Source organism: Lithobates pipiens, unplaced genomic scaffold (assembly GCF_037356315.1).
Source record: "Lithobates pipiens isolate NorthernLeopardFrog02 unplaced genomic scaffold, aLitPip1_a1.2 Scaffold_19, whole genome shotgun sequence".
NCBI classification, from domain to species: Eukaryota; Metazoa; Chordata; class Amphibia; order Anura; family Ranidae; genus Lithobates; species Lithobates pipiens.
This window is the reverse complement of record NW_027507764.1, coordinates 481,637,384-481,660,611: the sequence shown is the minus strand read 5'-3', so window position 1 is coordinate 481,660,611 and position 23,228 is coordinate 481,637,384. Positions and strand designations below refer to the sequence as shown.

Below are 23,228 nucleotides of genomic sequence, written 5' to 3'. Positions count from 1 at the left end.
CCCCTGTGTCCTCCTGCTGCTCCCCAGGTCCTCTGCCAGCTCCTTGAGTTTGCTCTGGTCCCCCTCTGTCTCCAGAATATAGACAAAAAACACACAAAATTGTGCCAAAGTGTATGGCGTCCAAAAAAAAAAATACAATGTCCAAGGAAATCCTCCTGCGAAAGAGTTAATATCAAATGTCTGTCTGACACCACTATCCTTGAAGCTTTGTGATTAGCGGGAGCCTGACAGATGTGGAAATATAAAGGGTGCTCGTATGTCCCTTTTTTATAGCGTCTCCCCGTGTCGTCCTGCTGCTCCCAGGGTCCTCTGCCGGCTCCCCGGGTCTACTATGGTCCCACTCTGTGCTCCTCTGCCCTCCTCCGCTCCCCCTGTCAGGACGGAGAGCAGAGGAAGGAGCCGGTAAATTTGTAGTTTACCGGCTCCTTTTTCAGAATGAACAGAGTGAGCGATCACTGACTCTGTCCATTCATGACTGAGCATTGTAATTCGTGTTTACGATGTCTGTTTATGAATGAACAGGAGCCTCTGTCTCCTGTCCATTCTTCCTGTGCAGTTGAAGCTGCAGAGAAAGGGACTGGGGAATTCTGTGTCCTTGGTCCCTTTTCCTGTCTCAAAGGGGGAGATGTCTGTTTACACCCCCAATATCTCACCAAAGCCCACCAACAGGACTGATAATAATAAAGAATATTTAAATAGTATAATATATATATATATATATATATATATATATATATATATATATATACTAATATATATATATATATATATATATATATGATATATATATATATATATATATATATATATATATATATATATATATATATATATATATATATATATATATATATATATATATATATATATATATATATATATATATATAATTTTTTTTTTTTTTTTTTTTTTTTAAGCAGAGATGCTAGAGAATAAAACTGCGATTGTTGCAATATTTTATGTCACACGGTATTGCGCAGTGGTGTTTAAACGCAACTTTTTGGGAAAAGGGACACTTTCATGAATAAAAAAAAAAAAAAAAAAACCGTAAAATTAGCCCTATTTTTTTTTTTTTTTTTGCATAATGTGAAAGATAATGTTACGCCGAGTAAATAGATACCAAACATGTCACACTTTTATAATTGCACGCACTCGTGGAATGACGACAAAGTACGGTACCTAAAAATCTCATTAGGCGACACTTTAATTTTTTTTTGCAGTTACCAGGTTAGCGTTACCGAGGTCTAGTGGTAGAATTATTGCTCTCGCTCTGACGATCGCGGCGATACCTCACATGTGTGATTAGAACACCGTTTACATATGCTGGCGTGACTTCCGTATGCGTTTTCTTTGCTTCGTGAGCTCACGGGGACGGCGGGCGCTTTTTTTTTTTTTTTTAATTTTAAAATGAATAAATTGTTAAAAAAATAAAAAAAAATAAATTGGTTACTTTTATTGCTGTCACAAGGAATGTAAACATCCTTTGTGACATTAATAGGTGGTGACAGGTACTCTTTATGGAGGAATCGGGAGTCTAAAAGACCCCTCCTTTACACTTCAAAGTATTCAGATCGCCGAAAACGGCGATTCTGAATACTGTATGTGTGTGTGTGTGTATATATAAAATTTTAATACGGCGCCATTTGGCAGCCGAGTAAACAGGAAGTGATATCATGACGTCGCTTCTGTGTTTACTATTTGGAGGCTGTACGAAGCCGATAACGGCTTCGTTCAGTTCCTCCTCAGCAGCCGGAGGCATCAGACAGTGCATCGGTACTCCCGATTTGACCGGGAGCACCGGTAACAGTGGTGGGAGGGGGGGACGTCCCCTCCCGCTCCTCCGGCATAACAGCCGAGTGGGAAGCGGTTAAATAAAAAAAATGGGGGGGGGGGCGCTGTAAAAAAATATAACTACTGACCAGTCCATCAGTGCTGCATATTAGTGCCACTGTCGCATGATATGTCCAAAAAAAATAAATAAAAGTATTAGTAATCTGTATCAGCGACTACTTGGGAGGTGAAAAGTATTGGTGCTTGTCTTCGGTCTTAAAGTGGTATTGGCGCAAACCCTACATTGTACTAATTTTGTGTAAATCTTTCCATATATAGAAATGTCTCACAAAAGATTTTATTTCAAACGCCTTGTCCCAACCTTTGCTGGCCAGCAGTGTTTGTGTTTCTATACTCTTACCTTTTTATTGTTCACTTGATGTAATGCACTGAAATTGGTGAGGTCAGTGTTCATCTCAAGTAGTCAACATAGATATGCTTTCTGGTACTGTGTGCACTAAGATTCGATTAACTGTCGGTGGCCATAAGGTTGTGGCTGAATTAGCAGTTGTACTGCATCAGCACGCATGTTACCAAAGCATCTAGGGCTGAAACAACTAATCGATTGATTGATTACTATTTTCATAATCGATCGGCCAGTAACATAATGGGGGTTAAAAACAAAAAACTATAGTACAAATATATAATCACTACTGTAGATAGTACATTCACTGTTCTACGGTAAAAAAAATTAACCCCTTCCAGTAGTGATTATCTGCTTTTTTTTTTTTTTGTACTATAAAGGGCTAATTTTAATATTTTTAACCCCATTATGTTACTAAAATCTTAGGCCTGGTTCACATCTATGTGTTTATTGGTGCTTTCTGCAAAAACTCACTACAGTTCATTTACATGGTTTCCTATGGGACATGTTCAAATCTGTGCTTTTTCAGTCGCTGCATATTTGGAAAGGGTCGGGGACTTTTAACGCAAAACGGTGCTTTTTTGGTTCAATATACTTCAATGGAGAAGCCGCAGAAAAGAATGTAATGCGTTTTTGCAGCAATTTGTGTTTTTTAATCTGCCCCAAAAAAAAAAAGCAAATTGCATTAAAATCATGTGCACAAAAATCAAAACGCGCAGCAAAAAGTACTGCAGAAACAGATCAAAAGCAAAAACTGCATAGGTGTTGGTACAAGCCTTATGCTGGCCACATAGATCAATTTTCAGGTGAGAATATTCAGATGAAAAAGCTTTGTACATTCACTGAATCAAAGAATTTTGTTTGAAATTTTCACTTCATTTCTGAACAAAAAACACATACTGTCTGAAAAGTCCTTTGACCGAGAAGTTTTCTATTTCCAAATTTTCCCGTTTGGTGTGGTTGAAAATGAACGTCAATTTGACCCACTTTTTTTTTTTTTTTTTAAGGTTATTAACCAATTAATCGATTATGAAAATAATCGTTAGTTGCAGCCCTAAAAGTATCATTACTGGGGGGTGGTAACATGCAGCTTTAAAGTGGTCCTAAAGGTTCGGCAATGTGTATGAGAACAGCGGCTCTCCCAGGTCTCTCTCCTCGTTGACTCACACAGCAGTGAAAGCCATTGGCTCCAGCTGCTGTCAATCACAGCCAGTGAGGCAATGTGCAAGAGAGCGGGGGGTTGGCGAGGAAGCAGGGGTTAGCAGAGCTTAGTGTAAATGGACACGCAGTGCGTGGTTTGGAACCCCATAGCAAGAGGCTTGCGCTTTGGTGGCACTCAGCTGCTGGGAGAACCCAGGACTGCCAGTGTGGGGGACCTGAAAAGAAGAGGCTCGGGGTTGATCTGTGTCCATTGCACAGAGCAGTTAAGTATAACATGTTTGTTATTTACAAAAGAGGAGAAAAAAATCCTTTTTTAGAATGCTTAGATTTGGCTCATGTGCCATACGGCAAAAATTGGGCGTTTGGCATAAATTAATGACACACACAGGACCTGGCAAACTTGCATGCATCATATCCGTAGTGAAAACAATTGCCCTAGAACAAAGGGTGAAGCATTTCACTGCCCTGTACCAGAAAGAAACAGGAGTGCAGGGCAGCTGGGTGATAACCACATTGCACAAATATTTCTCCTGGTAAACCTGCTATATCCAACCTAGGATAGTTCTAACCTCTGATCAGTTACTAAAGCATCTGGGGCATATGTGTACGTGTGCATATAGTAGAGTTAGCCATTTTTATTGTGACCCATTGGAGGTAAAACCTCTTCAGCAGTACTTAAGTCAGGTGAATTTTAATAACTGCTGCTTACTATACCATGGCCTGTGTAAATTAACTTTTACAAACGAGCACTAGTAATACTTATCCAGACTCGTGGACAAGAACGTGTGTGTGTGTGTGTGTGTGTGTTCTAATGCAGGGGTTGACAAATTTGCTTGGAATCTAGGAGCCAGCTAAAAAAGTTAGGAGCCAGGTCGGTGACGGCGATCTGGACCTGTCCCTGGCCTGACATGGAGACGAGTGAGGGGAAGATAGCCCCCAGCCCCCCACATATGAGATCACCTCTCATTGGACACACCGCTCGAGTGCTAAATGGCCGCTGTGATTGGTCATTTAGCATGATCTGTGATTGGCTGTATCCAAGGGACACGGCCAACACAGAACTTCCCCGATGCTCGCCCATGGCGGCGTGCAGAGGGGAAGTAAACAGGAGGATGTCTAGGGACGCCCTCCCGGCAATTGGTGTCCGCGCTGTAGACATCTTTCGTCTATAGCGCGGGCACGAAGTGGTTAACAAAAGAATGTGACTATTATTTCCGACATATTCCCGCTCATTTACTGCCATTTCCCTGCTAAGGGTTCGATCAGGTCTGCCTGAAAAACTGACAGGTGAACCTGATCAGACAGCCCTTGTGAAAGGGGTCAAGTAGGGAGGATTACAAATAATATTTTTTTTTTCCTTAATTAAAATAATTTTTTTTTTTTACTTTTTACAAAAAAAAAAAAAAAAAATATATATATATATATAATATAATATAATATAATGAGAAGCCATTTACCAGCCACCACACTCACCGTTGGGCAAAAAAACAGGCAGGGGAGCTTCACTCCATTAGGAATTGGCATTATTGGAATAGGGTGTAATTTCTACATCCACCACAAGATGGCGCCAGACTACCGAAAGATTTTAGAAGGCCGCAAAGCCACGGCCTCAATTACTGGCCGGCGCGGCCCGATGGAATTGCGCGGCGGAGTTCGGGGTCCAAATGGGGACAGGATACCCCAGCAGCGTTGCCCCAGTCGCCAGGACACGAAATCTAGGCGCAAATGCGACCTGGCGACCGGGGTTTGTCGAAGCCCTGGTCTAATGGATGATTCTGTGTCTTTCTGATCACCCATAACATGTGTCCTACAGTGAGAATATCTTTATTTTAATTGGAACTAAAACTGCCCTTGAGCTTGTAAAGGCGAGCTTCAGGAATTGCATAAAAATCACCAGTGCAGTAACCATCTGCACTGCAAGTGCTAAATGTGCAATATGTATAGGGGTGCACAGTACTGGCCGTATCATTTACTTTATACCCTGTGTCAGGCAGCTCCGGTACCCTTCTCTGCCCAAACTCCAGTCTGTGGATAGAGCCTCCGCTTCGTTATGTACAGTACAGGCACATTAACCCCGTATTGTACATTGAGAATACTGGCATGCTACCCAGGCCAGTGGCAGCTTACAGAGCAGGCTGTGAGGAGCCAATCGCAGTGCTAGACTTCCTTTCATAGCACTGTGTTTAGATGTGTGCAGTGGTTTTTATGTCAAATTTACATTTCTTTTCTCTAAGTGTTGACTGTAGCTCCACCCAGGCTGAAGCCCAATTTATGGGTGTTCCTATGAAGGAGTTAAACCAGCACTGAAGCCACCTCCCCCCCCCCCCCCCCCTCTTCTAATCTTTAAAGAGGCTGTAAGCCCCATTATAGAAATCTGACCTAAGCACATATCTGTAGTGTTTACTTATCCCTCTCAAAAGTCCTGTCACTGTGTCTTTCTGTTGCTTCATTCCTGTTATCAGCGTGATAACTTCTGACAAGTTCTCTGACACAGGAGATGAAAGCAGCTGGAAATTTGTGTTGGGGAGGGAACTTGGAGATTAGCAGAGAGCTGGTCTATTCACAGTACAGCTCTGCAAGTTTTTGTTCCTCTGCCCACTGGAAGCAAACATTTCTAACATAATGTGCACATTCTAAAGAATGTAGAAAGCTGAAGGCAGCAGATATACATGTAAAACGTATGTAGGGATATTTGTTTCATCCCTGTGTATCATCTGAAGCTGTTCCCGTCACTTCACTGGGTATAAGAGGTTTTACATCCAATTTAAGCTCCGTGCCTCCTCTGTCAACTTTTTTGTATTCAAGACTAAGGCCCTCATGAACACTGCTGCTGGTAAACGGATGTTTAGGAGCAGATGGGCCTTTTTTTTTTTTCAGCTGCCCCTAATCTCTCCTGTTATTTTATCAATACATGTACACAGGGCCAGCTGTTTCTAGGCAGTTAAGTTTTAGAAGCCTTTTTTGGAATGCAAAAAAAAATGGGTTCAGACGGTTGTTTAGAGGCATTTTGAACACCAGATGCCTGTAGCCGCTTGTAAATGCGGTAAATTGCATTTAGCAGGGTTTCATTTACAAAAAAAAACGAGGTTTTTAGACGCCGGTTTCTAGCTGTCAAGTTAAATTGTTAGGAGAGGTTAAACAATGTCCCATATACATGAAGCCTAAGTGTAGCCACCAGATAGTCAGGAAAGAGTGGAAGCTGATGACAAGCTGGAGAGCTGTCATTCACAACACAACCTCCAGGCTGCGTGTAGACACCCTCTAGAGGTGTATGTAGATGTGGTGGCTGCAAGGACACAGCCACATGTCAAAATTTTGACACATGGACGGGAGCTGGTGCATTGTTCCAAACTTGGATGGTGTGCATTTGAATCTGTACCTGCTGCCCAGAGAGGAAATGCCAGGGAAGGGACAGGGCTTGTGACATCAGAACCTTCTAATGGAAGAGAACCAGTGTGTATTCTCCTCTCTGGCGCTCTCTCTCGCTCTCTCTTTCCCCCCCCCCCGAATCTCCAACCATAGTCAAAAATATATACAATCTCTTTACCTATCAAATGATGATTTGGATACAGTAATTTACACACTAGGAACACCCTCTTTCATTAAGCAGTTTCTTTATTTTTTTTACATTCCCCTGTAAAATCACTAGGACAAAATGTACATGGATACCCGCAAAACTTCTTCCCTGTGGCTATAATAAAAAAAAAAAACTACCGTCTTGGAGAAACCTCCCAAAATAATTCTGATGTAGGTGACTGTGTCAGGGGGAGGAAATGTAATATTTCCTTTTTAAAGAAACTTTCATTATTTTATTTTTATTTTGCCACAACTGGGTTGTGCCTTAGGTAGGTTCAACCGCCGTTGTATGCCTTCTCTGTTCAGTGCAGCTTTATCCAAAACTTGTAGAATTATCAAGTATTCAACGTCTTCTGTGTGTTTGCTTTTTATTTATTTTTTTGGTTTGTTTTTTTGCACTGCCACATCAGCAAATCTATTGTAGGGTACAATTTTGCAGAGAACGACTGAACAGAGGGTAGAAAATGCCAGCAGGCAGAGAGAACTGCCCCCCCCCCCCCCAGTTGCAGGCTGCAAGGGGGTGCCCATACACCGCCACACTGAGCTGTGTAAAAATGAGGAGGAACTCTGAGGCTGCAGGGAGGGAGTAGTCAAATGCAGACTATACTGCACATTATATGCCCCCTTTGACAGTTTAGAAATCTAACATAACAGGAAGAGAGGTAGGGAAAAGTCTATGACCTCTGGGGACTTCCTGCCAGTGAAGCTCAACCCAGAGGTCATAGAGATTAGAGTCCTGCAGCACCTGCAAAGCCTGTTTTTAACTGTTAAAGCAAAGGAGAAATGTATTGCATTTTGCATGTGTGCACATATTTTGAAATGCATTTTTTTTTTTTTTAAAAGGGAAAGATTTTAGTTATTTGCCTGTTGCATCTTTACATTTCACCTACTTGTTCACTGGTCTCTTTAGAAAAATCCTCATCACCTGAAGTTCCCCCTGTGCTCTTCCTCTAGGTTGGCAGCACTACTGTGTTATAGTCTGGCTTGCTTGTATACTGGTTTGATTTTCAGCTATGCAGGGAATTGTGGGATGATGATACACTGTCGGGCTATTTAAAAAAAAAAAAAAAAAAAAAAAATTTGTGCAACCTGCAAAAAACTGACTGCTCTGGTCACACTGTACCAATCGTGCGAGCTTAGTTCAGCCATCTCCTCCGCTGAGCTGTTGTGTTCAGGGCGGGGGGCTGACCCATCAGATCATTCCGATCAACACTCTCTGCCATTGGCAATGAGATCAATGATCGGGAGTGGGTCAGCAGCTCTTCTGACAGATGCCAGCTAAGTGGCTGGCTTCTGTCGGACAGACCAACATATTCACAGGCTGAATGTCGGCCTGTTTGTTTCCTGACATTCTGCCCGTGTGCACGGGCCTTTATGTATTTTTTTTTTTTTTTGGCTAGTTCAGCAGGATTTTTATTAGTTTTTTTTTTCGATCCATGTATGGGGAGGCTAATTGTACCCAAGCTGATCATCCTGTTGGATTTTTTTTTTTTCTGCACATGGTTACTGCCAAGCGACTATAACCACAAGCAGTGACCATTGTATTCTGCCTTCTGGGAATGCTCTGTGTACACCCCCCACCCACTGGCAGAATACAATAGTGCAGTGAGGGGCATTCCCCCCATCAACACTAGCTGTGTTTTGGTTTGGGGAATCCTATATATACATTTTTTTTTTTTTTTTTTTTTTTAACCTTTTCTTCCACCCATGGCGGAGGGAAAGAAAATAGTATCCTCTATGGTCCGCTTTAGAGGAAAAAAAAACTTGACGCCAAATTCTTTGGTTTTTATTATTTCTGAAAAGCTTGTTCTGACCCTTGATAGTTAAATTAGAGCACTTTAGTAGTTGTTTTTGACAGAAACATTGGTGGCATATATCAGAGCTATACCTCTTCCCCATACAATGAAAAAATGACTTGCTGTTCTAGGTAGTTAATCGATTTTTTTTTTTTTGATTTTTTTTTTAGTAATGATTTGAGATCAGTAGTGCTGCCTTTCCATGGAGTATGGAGTTGTTTTTCCTTACAATTGGTTGATGTAATTAGGCAGTGTAAAGAAATGCACCTGGGGGCTCAATTATGTTAGGTTGATTGTGTCGTTGGGTCACACCCTCCGTTATGACTGTAATTTGAGATGTTTGCCCAGACAAAGGCTATGTACATACAAATGCTTCAGATGGGAGTGTGACTATTTTGTCTACACTATTTCTTGTAAGAATTGGCTTCTGTTTGCTGCCGGCAATGAACTGGTTCATATGCAATTTCCTGACAAAGTAAATGTGCTTATAAACGCACTATCTTTAACCACTTGCTTACTGGGCACTTAAAGTGGTTGTAAACCCTTACAAACCACTTTGACCTACAGGTAAGCCTAGATTAAGGCTTACCTGTAGGTCCAAGAAATATCTCCCAAACCTATACGGTTTAGGAGATATTTTGCCCGAAGACGGGCACCGTAGACAGCGGCACGCAGGCGCACTGAGTGTGGCATCCTTGATGACGAAGATGCCACGCGTCTCGGGTCCCGTGCGCATGCGCAGGAGTGACGTCATTGCGGCTTCGCCGAATGACAGCGGCGGAGCTGCGAGACCCCACCGAGAACATGGATGCGCCGGACTACAGGGGACAGCGGTGACTTCGCGGGCTCCTGTGTCAGGTAAGTGACACATAATGGACTACTATGTGATGCATAGTAGTCCATTATGCTTTGCCTTTATAGGGAATGAAAGAGGAAGTAAACTCATCAGGGTTTACTTCCTCTTTAAACACCCTTCCTGCCCAGACCAATTTTCAGCTTTCGGTGCTCTCACACTTTGACAATTACTCAGTCATGCAACACTGTACCCAAATTAATTTTTTGTCCTTTTTTCTTTTTTTTTTCCCCCCCACAAATAGAGCTTTCTTTTTGGTGGTATTTGATCACCTCTGGGGTTTTTATTTTTTGCGCTATAAATGAAAAAAGACCCTGCATATTTCTTTGTTTCTGTGACAAAATTATGCAAATTATAAATTTTTTCTTCATAACATTTTGGCCACAATTTATACTGCTACATGTCTTTTTGTAAAAATAACTCAAATTGGTGGATATTATTTGGTCTTTGTGAAAGTTAGAGAGTCTACAAGCTATATTGCAAATCATACAAAATTGATCTCATCTGATGTATTGGTGGCCGATCTCATTTCTTGTGACCCGAACAAATCAGGAAAGTACAAATACCCCCCAAATGACCCCTTTTTGGAAAGTAGACATTCCAAGGTATTTAGTAAGAGGCATTTGATCTTTTTGATCTTGTCATATTTTTTTTTTTTTCACACAATTCTTTGCAAAATTAAGATTTTAAATTTTTTAACTTTTTTTTTTTTTTTTTTTCCACAAAATTGTCATTGTAATAGGTTATTTCTCTCACATGGCATGTGTATACCACAAATGACACCCCAAAATAAATTCTGCTACTCCTCCTGAGTATTACAATACTACATGTGTGGGACTTTTTCACAGCCTGGCCACATAGAGAGGCCCAACATGCAGGGAGCGCCGTCACATGTTCTAGGAGCATAAATTACACATCTAACTTGTTGACTACCTATTACACTTTTGAAGGCCCTGGAGCACCAGGACAATGACAGGTGGCACTGATGACAGATGGCACTAATACGTGGCACCGGGGGCAGGTGGCACTGGGGGAGCATGGTACTTTTTTTATTTTTTCCCCACTTACGGCCGCTGCAGCCGTTCATCTCTCCCCTCTCGCACGCTGTCTGTGTGAGGAGGGAGAGCGGCGCTGAGAGATGATCTCATATGTTGGACACGCAGATCGCACTGTAAACGGCCGCTGTGATTGGCCGTTTACAGCGATCTATGTTTGCCTGTCTCCGAGGGTAACGGCAAACACAAAACTTCCCCGATGCGCGCATTGTGGAGGTAAACATGAGGACGGCCTCCCGGATGAAAGCGCCTGCTCTAAAGCCATCAGTCGGCTATAGGGCAGGCGGAAAGAGGTTAAAGTGATTGTAAACCTTCATTTTTGCTCTTTTACCACTTCCATACCAGTCCATTGTCCTATGATGTCTGCAGGAACACTCTGTCCCTCTGGGCAGGCATCATATGACGTCCTGGGCTTCTCGCCGCTCCTGCGGGCCCCGCGGTGATCGGGATGAGGTATGTCCCTTGGGACGCAACCCATCCCAGATCAGTGTTTACCTCTTTACCACGTGACCGGCTGTGTCCAATCACAGCTGGTCACATGCATTGTCCTCCTGCACAGCACTCATGAGCGGTGACCGGGGACAAGGCTTGTCACACTGACGCAGCTTGATAGAGGTAAAGAGCCAATGAAATTGTGTCCAATCACAGCCGGTCACAGAATGTCAACAAACCGTAGTAACGAGCTGTTACTGGGCTCTCCTCCTCACACACTGATCGTGTGTGAAGAGGAGAGCCAATAAACACAATCAAGAGGACCTGTCACAGCCCATCTGAATACCCAAGTACCTATCTGCAGCCCACGCCTCATAGACTATACGTCAGGGTGTTTGCTTTCTAAAATGGAGTCATTTTGTGGGTAATTACTTTGTCCTGGTGCTCCAGGACCTTCAAAATTGTGATGGGAAGGAATGAAATTATATGTGTAATTTTATTCTTTTAGAATGCCTGAAGGTACTACTACAATGGTAGACCTCTCTATGGCCAGGCTGTGTAAAAGTCTCATGTGGTATCGCCATACTCGGGACGGGTTGCAGAATATATTTTGGGGTGTAATTGTTGCTATGTACATGCTGTGTGTTAGAAATATCTTTTATAAATTGATCACGTTCTGTGGAAAAAAATTAAATTTTCATTTTCTTTCCACGTTTTCCGAAGACTTTTGGGAAAAAAAAAAGAACCATTCAAGAGACTCCTTATGCCTCATATGTACTTATCTTTTATTTTTATTTACCTTTTTGTGCAATAAGAAACCAAAAAAAAAAAAACCTTCAGCCTTTAGTTTAGGACCATTGTGAAGTGGCACACTTTTTTCACTTTTTTTTTTATTTTACTCTGATGCAGTGAAAAACCGAAGGCTTGGTGGAGAAGTCGATCCAAGTGCTTCCTGAAGCTAGAGTTTAGCTCGGGGTTCTCAAACTGGCAGCTCTCCAGCTGTTGCGAAACTACAAGTCCCATGAGGCATTGCAAGGCTGACAGTTACAAGCATGACTCCCACGGTCAGAGGCATGATGGGACTTGTAGTTTCGCAACAGCTGGAGGGCTGCCAGCTTGAGACCCCTGGCATTGGCTGTTAAACGCAATCACATTGTGAGGTTGGAGGAATTAACAACTTCCGGACATGCAGTATGGTTGTTAATCTCCATTTGCAAAATGCCCTTAGCATCCATAACGCACCCTGGGATGATAGTCCACCTTCTGGATTCTTCGGCCAAACAGAGCCCCCGTGATTTGGTCACCTCATTGACCCAGTAGGGTTTAACTCGGTGGCAATCCAGCAAATGTGGAGCCTAGTACCAGCCTTCCTTCCACATCCTCAACTCCAATGCATATGAAACCTATGGCAATTTTGTGCAGCGATCACTTTTGATTCCAAATTTGTTCTTTTAGTTTTTTGGGGGGCAATGTTGCATAGCAATTATGTAACAATTACTATTTGTGTAAGAAAAATGGTTGAAATCGCCACGTTTATGGCCATCTTTAACCACCGCAATACAGGGCACTTTTACCCCCTTTCTTCCCAGCTGTCGCATTTTTGACAATTGTGCAGTCATGCAACACTGTACCCATATGAATTTTGAATCATTTTCTTCAATTAGAGCTTTCCTTTGGTGGCATTTAAAGAGGAACTGCAGTCTGCTCACATAATTTGTAATAAACATATTTGCCATTCTAAAGCTTCCCTCCAACCACTTTGCATATTTTATCTATACTGTGATTCTGTACTTGCAATATATGCTGCAGAAATCTTCCTCCACTGAGTCTGGCTGCATCCATTTTAACTGCCCAAAGCTGCTGCCTGTTCACGTCATGGATTTACACAGACGCACAGGAGCTCAGCTCCAGCACTGCAGCTCTCATTGGCCCTCCTATGACCCCCCCCCCCCCCAATAGCTATACCTGCATAAGGAATCATCATGGTGATGGTGAGCTGAATTGAAAATCTAAATGGAAAGCATTTGTAAAATTTTGCAGATTAAAAAAATGTATTTTGTGTGTTCTATAAAAAATAAAGTGTGTGTGTGTGTGTGTGTGTGTGTTTTTTTTTTTTTTCCACACACAAATTTAGGGCCACAACTAACCATTACACATTTCTTTCTGTGGTGGCATGTGTTGGTTGGAATAGGGAAAATTATTTACAATGGGAATTGCTTAAAAAAAGGTGGTTTATAAAATTGTCATTTAGGAAAAGGTCTATTTATAGTCCCGCTGTTTCTGTAAATTGGAAATGATTGCAATGTATGATAAATAACGCCACAATCCCCAACAAGCATTTTGCAAATGTAGTACATCTCTATTCATTTATGCTCCTAAGTTCTTGTCATAGGCCAGGGCATTTCTATCTGGAGGTTCCATGAAGACCTCACTGGTACTTTTGTTCTCATTCTAGCTGATCTAAAAGGCCATTCTCACATACCCATAGTGAGATCCATCATGGCACTTTTATTTATAACTGCAGATGGTTGCCATACTGGAGGGGTAGGCAGCCTTTTGAGCACAGTGTAGGGAAAAATATTTTCAAAGAAATTGAGTGATGATTTTTATAAGAAAAAAAGTTATAAACTTCACACTCTCAATCGCGAAAAGGATTATTTATAACGTAAATGCTGTAAACTACCTGAGTAGTAGTGAAATATTAACTTCCTGCACTCGCACCTCAGATCAGCCCCAATTCCTGCAACTCCACACCTCAGATCACTGTCCACCCCCCTGCCCCACCACTGTAACTACCCTGCACATCTGCCCCACCACTGTAACCCGCTTTCTCATCTGCCCCATCAATGTACCCACTGCACATCCGTCTCACCTCTGTTCACCCTGCTCTTCTGTCCAAACAATACACTTCCTTTCACATCTGCCCCACTACTCTACACACCCTGCTTTCTGTCCCACTATTTGAAGCCCCTTCTCATCTCTTCCACCACTCTAGCTTCCTGCACATCCCACTATGTCTTAAAGGCACACAGTACCTTCAGTAGTAAGTGACACAGGTTCAGGAATAAACTGTTACCTGATTGTGTGTGTTTTTTTTTTTATTTTTTTTTATTTTTTTCTCAATCATAGGGAAATCCCTTCTTTCTGAGATTGGTAGTCACAACCAAGCAAGTCCTCTTCCTCCAGATGGTGGGTGAGCTAGCAGGCCTGTGATTGGTTTTAGCAGTGGCCAGTGACAGCCCTCCTCCTCTACCCCCACCCCCCCTCTCAAAAGCAGGCGATCGCAGCTATAGCAAAGTTAGAGAATAAAACAGTTTCCCATCTTTTACAATGTGTGGGGGTGCAGTGTCTCCCCCTCAGTGAAGGTGGGGCATTCTTAAACTGGAATGCATTAGTGTATCACTGACAGTTCCCTGTGCTGCTCTGTTGATAGGGAGGGAGTCCAGTGCCAGCAAAAGAGGCTTTTGCCACCATATGTGCATGCATGGGTAAATGGCCATGCAAAAGAGAATTATGGTTTATAAGAGTACATTGGTGTACACTGTAGAGCCATTCTTTTCTATGGTTGGTCATGAAGGCCACCTGGGCATGAAAAGTTGGGAGTTTTTATTCTTGGGCTCCCTTGGCACCTGCAGACGTCTGCGTGCATGTCCCCCAAGTGTCAGGAATGGATAAGTACACATAAAAAGCATATGACCGGTGAAATCACTCCAATACATGTACTCTGGAGCTCCCTTGTGTCTGCAAAGCACCTCCATGTGCTTATACAGCGTCACAGACCTACCTCATAGCATAGTTTTGGCAATGCTGGGTTTTCATCTTCTGTCCTCCCTCTTCACCCCCCCAAAGCTTATAATTGGATTGTGCAAGAGAAGTAGGCTGGAGAGCTCACTCACCTGTCTTCTGCAGTCACTATGTGTTTTTTATTACTTTAGTGTGGTGCTGTTGGTGACTGCATTGCCTTAAATGCACACACTACATAGCCGTTGTTGAAGTTTTTAATTCCAGATTATTTTTTTTTGTTTTACTTATATATGTATTGTGTATTTTCAGGCACCTCAAAGGAGTTCAAATTTGGCATGTTCCCAGAGCCCTGGCCGAGAGAAGCTTGGGAGAATGGTAAGCTCATTTGTCTCTCATTTCTGATGTAAGAATCGGTAAACCTACGCACCCAAGGATGTGCTCCCAGAACACACTTTTCAGCCACCAGTGTACTGTGTGGCTGAGCAATTCACCATGCTAACTATTAAAGCATTTGTTTTGCTGCACCCTCCGCTGAAGTAAATGGTGCCTGAAAATGGTGAATAATTTTTTATTTATTTTTTATTATTTTTTTTAGTTTTATCCACCCAAAAGTGGAAGTTCCACTTTAAAGTGGTTGTAAACCCTTACAAGCAACTTTGACCTACAGGTAAGCCTAGATTAAGGCTTACCTGTAGGTCCAAGAAATATCGGTCAACGGCGATATGCCGTGAGTGGTGAGCTCCTGTGTGCATGCGCGGGAGTGATGTCATCACGGCTTCGCCGAATGACGGCGGCGGAGCAGCGAGACCCACCGAGAAGATGGATGCGCCGGACTGCAGGGGACAGCGGTGACTTCGCTGGCTCCTGTGTCAGGTAGTGACACATAATGGACTACTATGCTAGCATAGTAGTCCATTATGCTTTACCTTTGCAGGGAATGAAAGAGGAAGTAAACTCATCAGGGTTTACTACCTCTTTAAGAACTCCTCACCCCCTTACAGGCCACATTTGGGTTTGAAGTGGGTACCCAGCTCTCACTTCCGCTAAGGCTGCCAAGGCGACTCGAGCAGAAGTTCTCTCCATTCCCTGCAATCTTCTGGGACATCATAGAAGATTGCCCGGCCATTGAGAAGGCGCAGCATGTCTCGCTCATGAGCTGTGCGCACCCAGCTGCGGAGCCACAAGCTGTCAGTCGGCTGCCCGCACTTGTGATCCTGGGGAGAAATGAGGGAGAGAACCGAGGTTTTGGGCGGCTGGATCCTGGGACAGGTTGGGGGTTAATGTTGGGGGTGGGCAGCAGCTATCAAACACCAGCCATTGATTGGACGACTGCTTCAGGAAAGGGGTGGGACCACATACACATAGTGGCCTGCCCAGATCCCATCGGCTGGTGTTTGATCTCTCTCTCTTCCCATCAGGAACTCTTCTAGGTTTAGATGACGTACGTCTCCTCCAGAACCATCCTGTCATCTTCCATTTTGCCATGTATAAACTCTAAGACCCCTTTTGCACGACACCGCCCATTTGTGGATTTGCGATGCATTTCGGCCGCTAGCGGGCAAGAAAGGGTTAAAACCGCCGGCAATAGCGGCGTTTTGCCAGCGGTATTACAGTGCTGTCCCATTGATTTCAATGGAGAGCAGCGGTGGAGGAGCAGTAAACGCACTGCTCCAAAGAAGCTGCTGGCAGGACTTTTCCCTGGCGTCCTGCTAGCACAACGCTGTAGGGTGAAAGCCCTTGGGCTTTCACACTACATGCAATGGTGCAGCTTTTTTAGGGTGGATTGCAGGCGCTATTTCTAACGCTATAGCTCCTGCAAAATGCCATGGTGTGAAAGGGGTCTAAAGCTTCCTCGAATCTTCAAAGCAGCACAGTTTGTTTATCCACAGGTGTCCTTTACCTGTATAGGCAGTTTTTTCGTAAAGGTAAACTAACACAAAGTGAGATTTAAAGTGTTTGTAAAGGCTGAAGGATTTCTACCTTCATGTATTCTCTACATGAAGGTAAAAAACCTATCCTGTGTAACAGCTCCCCCTAATACTTGCCTGATCTTCATTCAGCAATGTGCACGAGAGCCTCAGCTCTAAATGGACTCTCCCTCCTCATTGGCTAAGTCAATCACAGCCAGTGAGCCAATGAGGAGAAAGAGGAGGCCAGGTCGAGCCATGGACCTTAAATGGACTTGTAGCATTGCAAGCTGCTTGCTCTGGGGCACTGGGCAGGAGGAAGGGACCAAGAGCATGGCAGGGGACCCGAGAAGAGAATGATCAAAAACGCTGCACAGAGCAGGTAAGTATAACATGTTTGTTATTCTGTTAATAAAGTCAACTTTTTTTTTTTTATTTTTTTTTTTTATATCAAACTAAACATTGAACTATACTTTAAAACCTAATTTTTGGTTTCTCTTCTATGAGTTGGTCTTGTATAAAAATAGCTTTTTGGAGTATGGGAATGTTCCTTCCATTACAGTGGACTGACTTCTGAATCTACACATTCACACTTGTCAGCAGTTCATTATTGTCTACAATATTTTATTTTTTAGGAGATGCATCCACTGGGCTAATGAACATGAATAAATTAAAATGTCCTCACTGCAATTATGTCGCAAAATACAGAAGAACACTTAAAAGACACCTACTCATTCACACGGGAGTGAGATCTTTTAGCTGTGACATCTGTGGAAAGCTGTTTACTAGAAGAGAGCATGTCAAGAGACATTCCTTGGTAAGTTTTTACTTCTCAAGGCTCTATATAAAATGTATTGTTTTTGAGCATGTTTTTTTTTATTTTATTCTGCCAGCAGGCTGATTGGGATGAGAAACCGCTTCTCCTATCCACACAAGGTGGATGGAGGCATCTTCTCCACTGTGTCCTTTTAATCGGGCAGAAAAAGTTTTCCAACACACCCGCTCGACTGACGTTGCTTGTTAGATTAACTTCTGTTGAGTGAGAACAGCCATACAGGGATCAAAATTCGGACGGTTCAGTAGAAATTTCGATCCATCTTTGGGCAGCTTTAGAGAGCCTTCCCTAGCTAACCATTGTACATTTATGACGTTACTGTGTGTAACTATTTTATGAACTAAAATTTATGGCCAAATTCCGAGGTCAGCAGTTATCAATAACACTGGCACACGTGGTTATATTATTGGGAATCTTTCTTATTCCTGATCTTCAGTGGGAACTCTGACTGTCTGTACCCGCTGGGATTGAGGGCCAGCAGTAATGCAGAATATTCACTTCTGGCTTCTAAAAGGGAGGATGTTTAGTAAAAGAAATATGGGATTTTTTTTTATTTTTTTTTTAAACATCGTACTTCCCTATCTGGATGCAGCATCGGTCCCCCAGCACCTCTAAGACTGAGAACTGAATGATCAAGCCCCACTGATCGCTCAGTTCTCAGTCATTGCTGTCTACTCGGCCCCCACGATCACTGCAACGCTGAGCTGTGGAGGGGGCGAAAGCGGCTAGCGCAGGCTCTCGGGGGCTTGCTGAGCCATGTGCTGGTTCAGGGTTGTGGGCGGATCCCGCCCATATTGTCACGACCTTGCCCCAGCCTTGACTGGCTCTGACGTCGGCTGACAACGGGCTTCGGTCTGCTGAAATTGGGTCACAGGAGTGCAGAACAAACTGCACTCCTGTGAGCCACAGGAGAAGTACAGACAAACAACTTTTACAAGTGTATGTGCTTACTACCCTCTTTCATTTAAACAATAAGTTCACCTTTACAGGAAAAAATGGTAAATGCACAATATTTTTGCAGAAAGTGCGTTTTTAAGTTTTTCCTGGAATGTATTGCACCCACGATCAGTAAATCATTGGTGCAATGTGTGCTTCCCCAGACAAGTACTCTGCTTCTGAACAGGCTTTCCACTTGAAAGCCAGCGGATGTGTCGGTGGGCTACGGTAGTACCAATTGGCACCCCTTGCAGCCCATTGAAACTAGAAATCTCTCTGCCATGGTGAATGACTGTACTTTGAATAGACCAGCTCTCTGCTAATCTATAGCACCCATCCGACACACAATTCAGCCTGGTGTTATCACAGGCATTAAAAATAGGTGGTTGTGTCCCCCTTTATTAAGGCTTCCCGAATGCCTATCAATGCCACTCAAAATTGTTCCCATGGGGAGTGGATGGAGGTGTTCACAACATTGTAGCATAAAGCCCCATACACACTATCAGATTTTCTGCTGATTTTTTTTTTTTTTTTTTTTTTGGTCTTCAGATTTACCAAAACCATGTAGTGCAAGGGCCTGCCTGATTGCATACAAATTGAAACTACTAAGGTTTGACCTCATTATATGGTTTTGGTAAATCTGAAGGAAAAAAATCTGCATAAAATCTTATAGTGTGTATGGGGCTTTAGTGTTGCAGCGATGCAAAAATAACTCCGCCTGCTACATTTAGCAAGCATTGATGCTTTGCAGCTGCCTCCCTTCACTTCTATTGAAACGCACCACAACCACACAGTAAACATGTCTCTGCCAGTGCATTTACTGTGCGGTTGCAAATTGTCAAAATTTGTTAACTTTCCATTTTTTGTTGCCTGGTAAAAAACCGCATCGGGTGTTTGAGAATTGTTGCCTGATGGAACATGAACGCCTGTACAACACATCCTAACTGCTCATATTAATATACTATAAGTGTGCTAATGCACTTTTTTTAGGCTGCTTTAAAATTTTACACAAGTATGAAGAGAGCCATAAGACTGAGGAGGAAAGACTAGATGATGCTGGATGTCCTCCAGGAAATTCCATTCAGTATAATCTGTTTTGCGCTTTCTTTCCACTGTTAATGGAGTAGACCTGTTTGTGGTCTTTAAAATACATTGTACAATTCTGCAATTCTTATGCCTGCCTTTTTATTTCACTTCATGTCTAGGTGCATAAAAAAGACAAGAAATACAAGTGCATGGTATGTAAAAAGATCTTCATGCTTGCAGCAAGTGTAGGAATTCGGCATGGATCACGGCGCTATGGAGTTTGCGTAGACTGTGTGGATAAATCCCAACCAGGACTCCAAGAGGCGGGTGTAGAGCAAGTGACGGATGACTTCCCTAGAGATGAAGAATACGATGACAATGACCCTGTAGAGACAGTAGATGCAGATGACGACCTGGTGGATGAAGGAGAAGATCCGAATGATCATACTCGATGGTCAGAGCAAAATGACGCCTCACGCTGGGGAGAACAGAATGATCCTTCACAGTGGGAAAGACAGAAACCCCAGCCTCGATGGGACGGATCAGGAGATGTTTGTATGACAATAGACGACTGACTGACTGCCAATAGGCATTTCAACTCAAGGGTGCTGCAGCTGGACAGGATGCTTAATTTGATTGATGATTCGTCATTGAACTGAAGGCTTGTAAAACATGGTACCGTGCTGGACAATAGTTATTGCTGTGAAAACTGTAGGGTCAAAGCCTTATAGCAAAAAATATCTTTTTTTAATTTTATTTTATTTTTTCCAGTAATTTGCACAGGACTGTACAGAATACAGCCGTTTGGATGAAATTTACAGAGTCCTAACATCTCCAATCAGTTATCAAAGAAATGTATTTTTTATTTATAGGATATAGCTATGTTGGTCCTATCAAAGTCTAAATACTACTAATGTAATGTTAATACGTGTATCAGTTTTGGTTAGGATGAAAAGCAATGATGAATCGTGGTATGAATGTGATGTTCCTTACACTACTAGAAGAGTGGGACATATTATTAAATATATTGAGAACTTTTTTCCCTCACTGTAGGGATCCAGCTGCACTGCTTTAAGCTCAGCTGCAGGTCTTTATTTGATTTAAAAAGTTCTCAGCTTCTTTGGGGGAATTTGTGGTGGAGGTTCTTTGTGGAATTTAAAGCAGTGCTAGCTTTAGATCACTTTTTTTGCCCACCTGTAGAAGTTAGATCTTGATATTGAATGATTCACTGTAATGGTATTCACATCCTGTTAAGTTATTTTTACTATTTGTCGGCTCTTTGTGGCAACCTATGTTTCTACTGTTCTGTCTCTGAAAATTGCGTCAAGCTGAGCGCTCAAGTCATGTATTTGTCTTGTCATGAGCTGCGGCGGTTGTCTACATTTTTGCATCATATAAAGGGATTACTGATCAGGAGTGATATGCAAGTCACTCTGGACTGTAGTTGTTTTATTAGTTCAGTTACATGATCATAAATTGCTGCTTTTTTCTTTTCTCCCCCCCCCCCCCCCCCTTTCTTTTCCCCTCTCTCTTCCCCTCATACTGCGCAGACATTGGCTGCATTCAGTTTTTTATAGTCTGGCAGAAAAGAATGCTCCGGCTTGCGTTTTTGATCTCCTTGTGTTAAAAGTGAGGATACGATGTACCCTTCACAAAGTTTTCCTGACTTTAGCACTTGGCTATTTGCCCACAATTTTATTTCTTTCTCGGTGTAGTTTTTTTACTCTGATAATTAAGTACTCTTTGTCTTGGCTGGGTGCATAGCTGCTTCCTTGCCCACGTGTCGCGCTCTGTACTAGTTTCCAATCACTGTGGACTGATTGAAGCTACCCCATCACTGCCCATTGATCATGTATAGGCAGGTGTCATTGACACACATCTGTGGCCAACCATACATTAGATGAATTTCACTGGGGATGTGACTAGTCAGAACACCAATGGAGCTTACTGCTATAATATGTGATTGTGAGCACACATTTTCAGTTTGCCAAGAAACTAGCTTGATTACCACATTACAATTCAACCAAATGGCATGTAAGACAAGGGTCCACCCTAAGTAAGATCTAGGATGTTTCACTGGAAGTAATGAAATATTCAATGGGATATGACTAGCCTGTTGCTGCCCACACATGCGCCAATGTTTGCATAGATCTTTTTTGTGGATGCAATTAGTATTTTCAGTTGTATTTATAGTTTTATTTTTATGCTGTTTTTGTCAAAAAATCACATTTTGATTCTATTAAAATGGTCGTACATTTTTCATGGCTTTTTTTTATTTAATTTATATCACCTTGAAAATATTCATACAAAGTAATAGAGCATCACAATGATTTGATTAAAATGTATGTAGACTTAGCTAAAATCCTGTGACTTGTCCCATATTACTTTGAACACCTTTTGTGTACAGATACCTCTCAGCTGGGGCAGCATGGATTACTTTCCCTATCTAGCTAATCAAACACCAGTGAGCAGAAAGCTGGTATATAAATTCCCATTATTCTGATAATTCTGTGCATTTCCAGGAAGCCTTATCTAGAGAATAGCCAGGTCGGTATTTCCGACAAGTGCTCTTAGATTGATCCACATATAAGGAACTGTGTAAACCAAGACCTGTTGGGTGGTAATAGGCTAGAGGAAGTGATGTGAGTTGGTGACTTTTCCCCCTAGTTCTCAGTACAAGGCCACCTTCCTAAATTGATTGTTTGGTTTTATGAGCTGCAGACAGACCTTTTTGGAAGCCCTCTCTTCTCTACTCAGGTGAAAGTTGTGAATTTGAAGTCTAATGGCTTATAAGGGTTTCCTGTGGGAGCTTTTTGGCACCTTTCACAGATGTAAGAATTTTGAGAGAATTGGTTGGAATTAAGACGTCTCCATTGAACTGCTGGTAGCAAAAAGCCGCAGCTGTTAGTGGCACAGAGCCTGTCCAAACCTATATGTACTGTATGTTGTCATATTTTTGCTTTGTATCATTTTTCTTGCTTTTATAATAAGTTGAAATCAGTTGTAATAGCTCTTTGGAGTTCTGTGTAGACTGCCAGGCAATTCTGAGTGCTCAAGCTAATTTCTTGTTATCAAAATGCTTTATTATTGTCCCTTCATGTCAGGTTGAAGTTTTCAGATATGTACAAACTGCAATTATCTTTACAGTTTTATTATTTATTTTATAAATATATATATTTTTGGGGGAGCAATATTGCAATGACTATCTGTTTAGAGAAGTAATGGAGTCATAGATTATGAGCTTGTATCATTTGCCCTCACCAATATTTTTTTTATTTTTTTTTATTTGTTTGGGGTTTTTTTTTTTTTTTTTTTTCCTTCCTGCTTCTGACTCTTGATGTATCTTTTGGCCAAGAAAGTGGACATTAGAGCAATCCCCAGTACTATCCAAAAATAAGAATTTTGTGACTTTATTTATCAAATTGAGAGAACTGCCAGATAACTTCACCAACCAGTTTTAAACTGCACGGCAAACATTGCAGAGAAATGAAAAGCTGGAAACTGATTTCCAAGTGTTTTTTTTATTTTTTTATTGGGGATGGTTCTCCCGTCTGACAGTTTAAGGGCTCCTTCACACTGTGCGCAGTAAGATGATATTTTTTTTTGTACTGTATCAACGCAGGTCACATAGAAAACAATGTGTAAAAAAAAAATATATATATATATATATATATATATATATATATATATATATATATATATATATATATATA

General features: G+C 42.0%; 1 protein-coding gene across 1 annotated transcript in view; it reads left to right on the top strand.

The window, feature by feature from the left end:
- Positions 1-21,775, top strand: part of ZBTB10 (zinc finger and BTB domain containing 10) — a gene marked incomplete in the record, with an annotated part of 24,411 nt that extends 2,636 nt beyond the window's left edge. Inside the window, 3 exon segments of the mRNA XM_077492925.1 lie at positions 15,121-15,186; positions 17,354-17,535; positions 19,695-21,775. Of these exon segments, the coding sequence (XP_077349051.1) occupies positions 15,121-15,186; positions 17,354-17,535; positions 19,695-20,090 (644 nt within the window).
- Between the last annotated feature and the right edge of the window lie 1,453 nt (positions 21,776-23,228).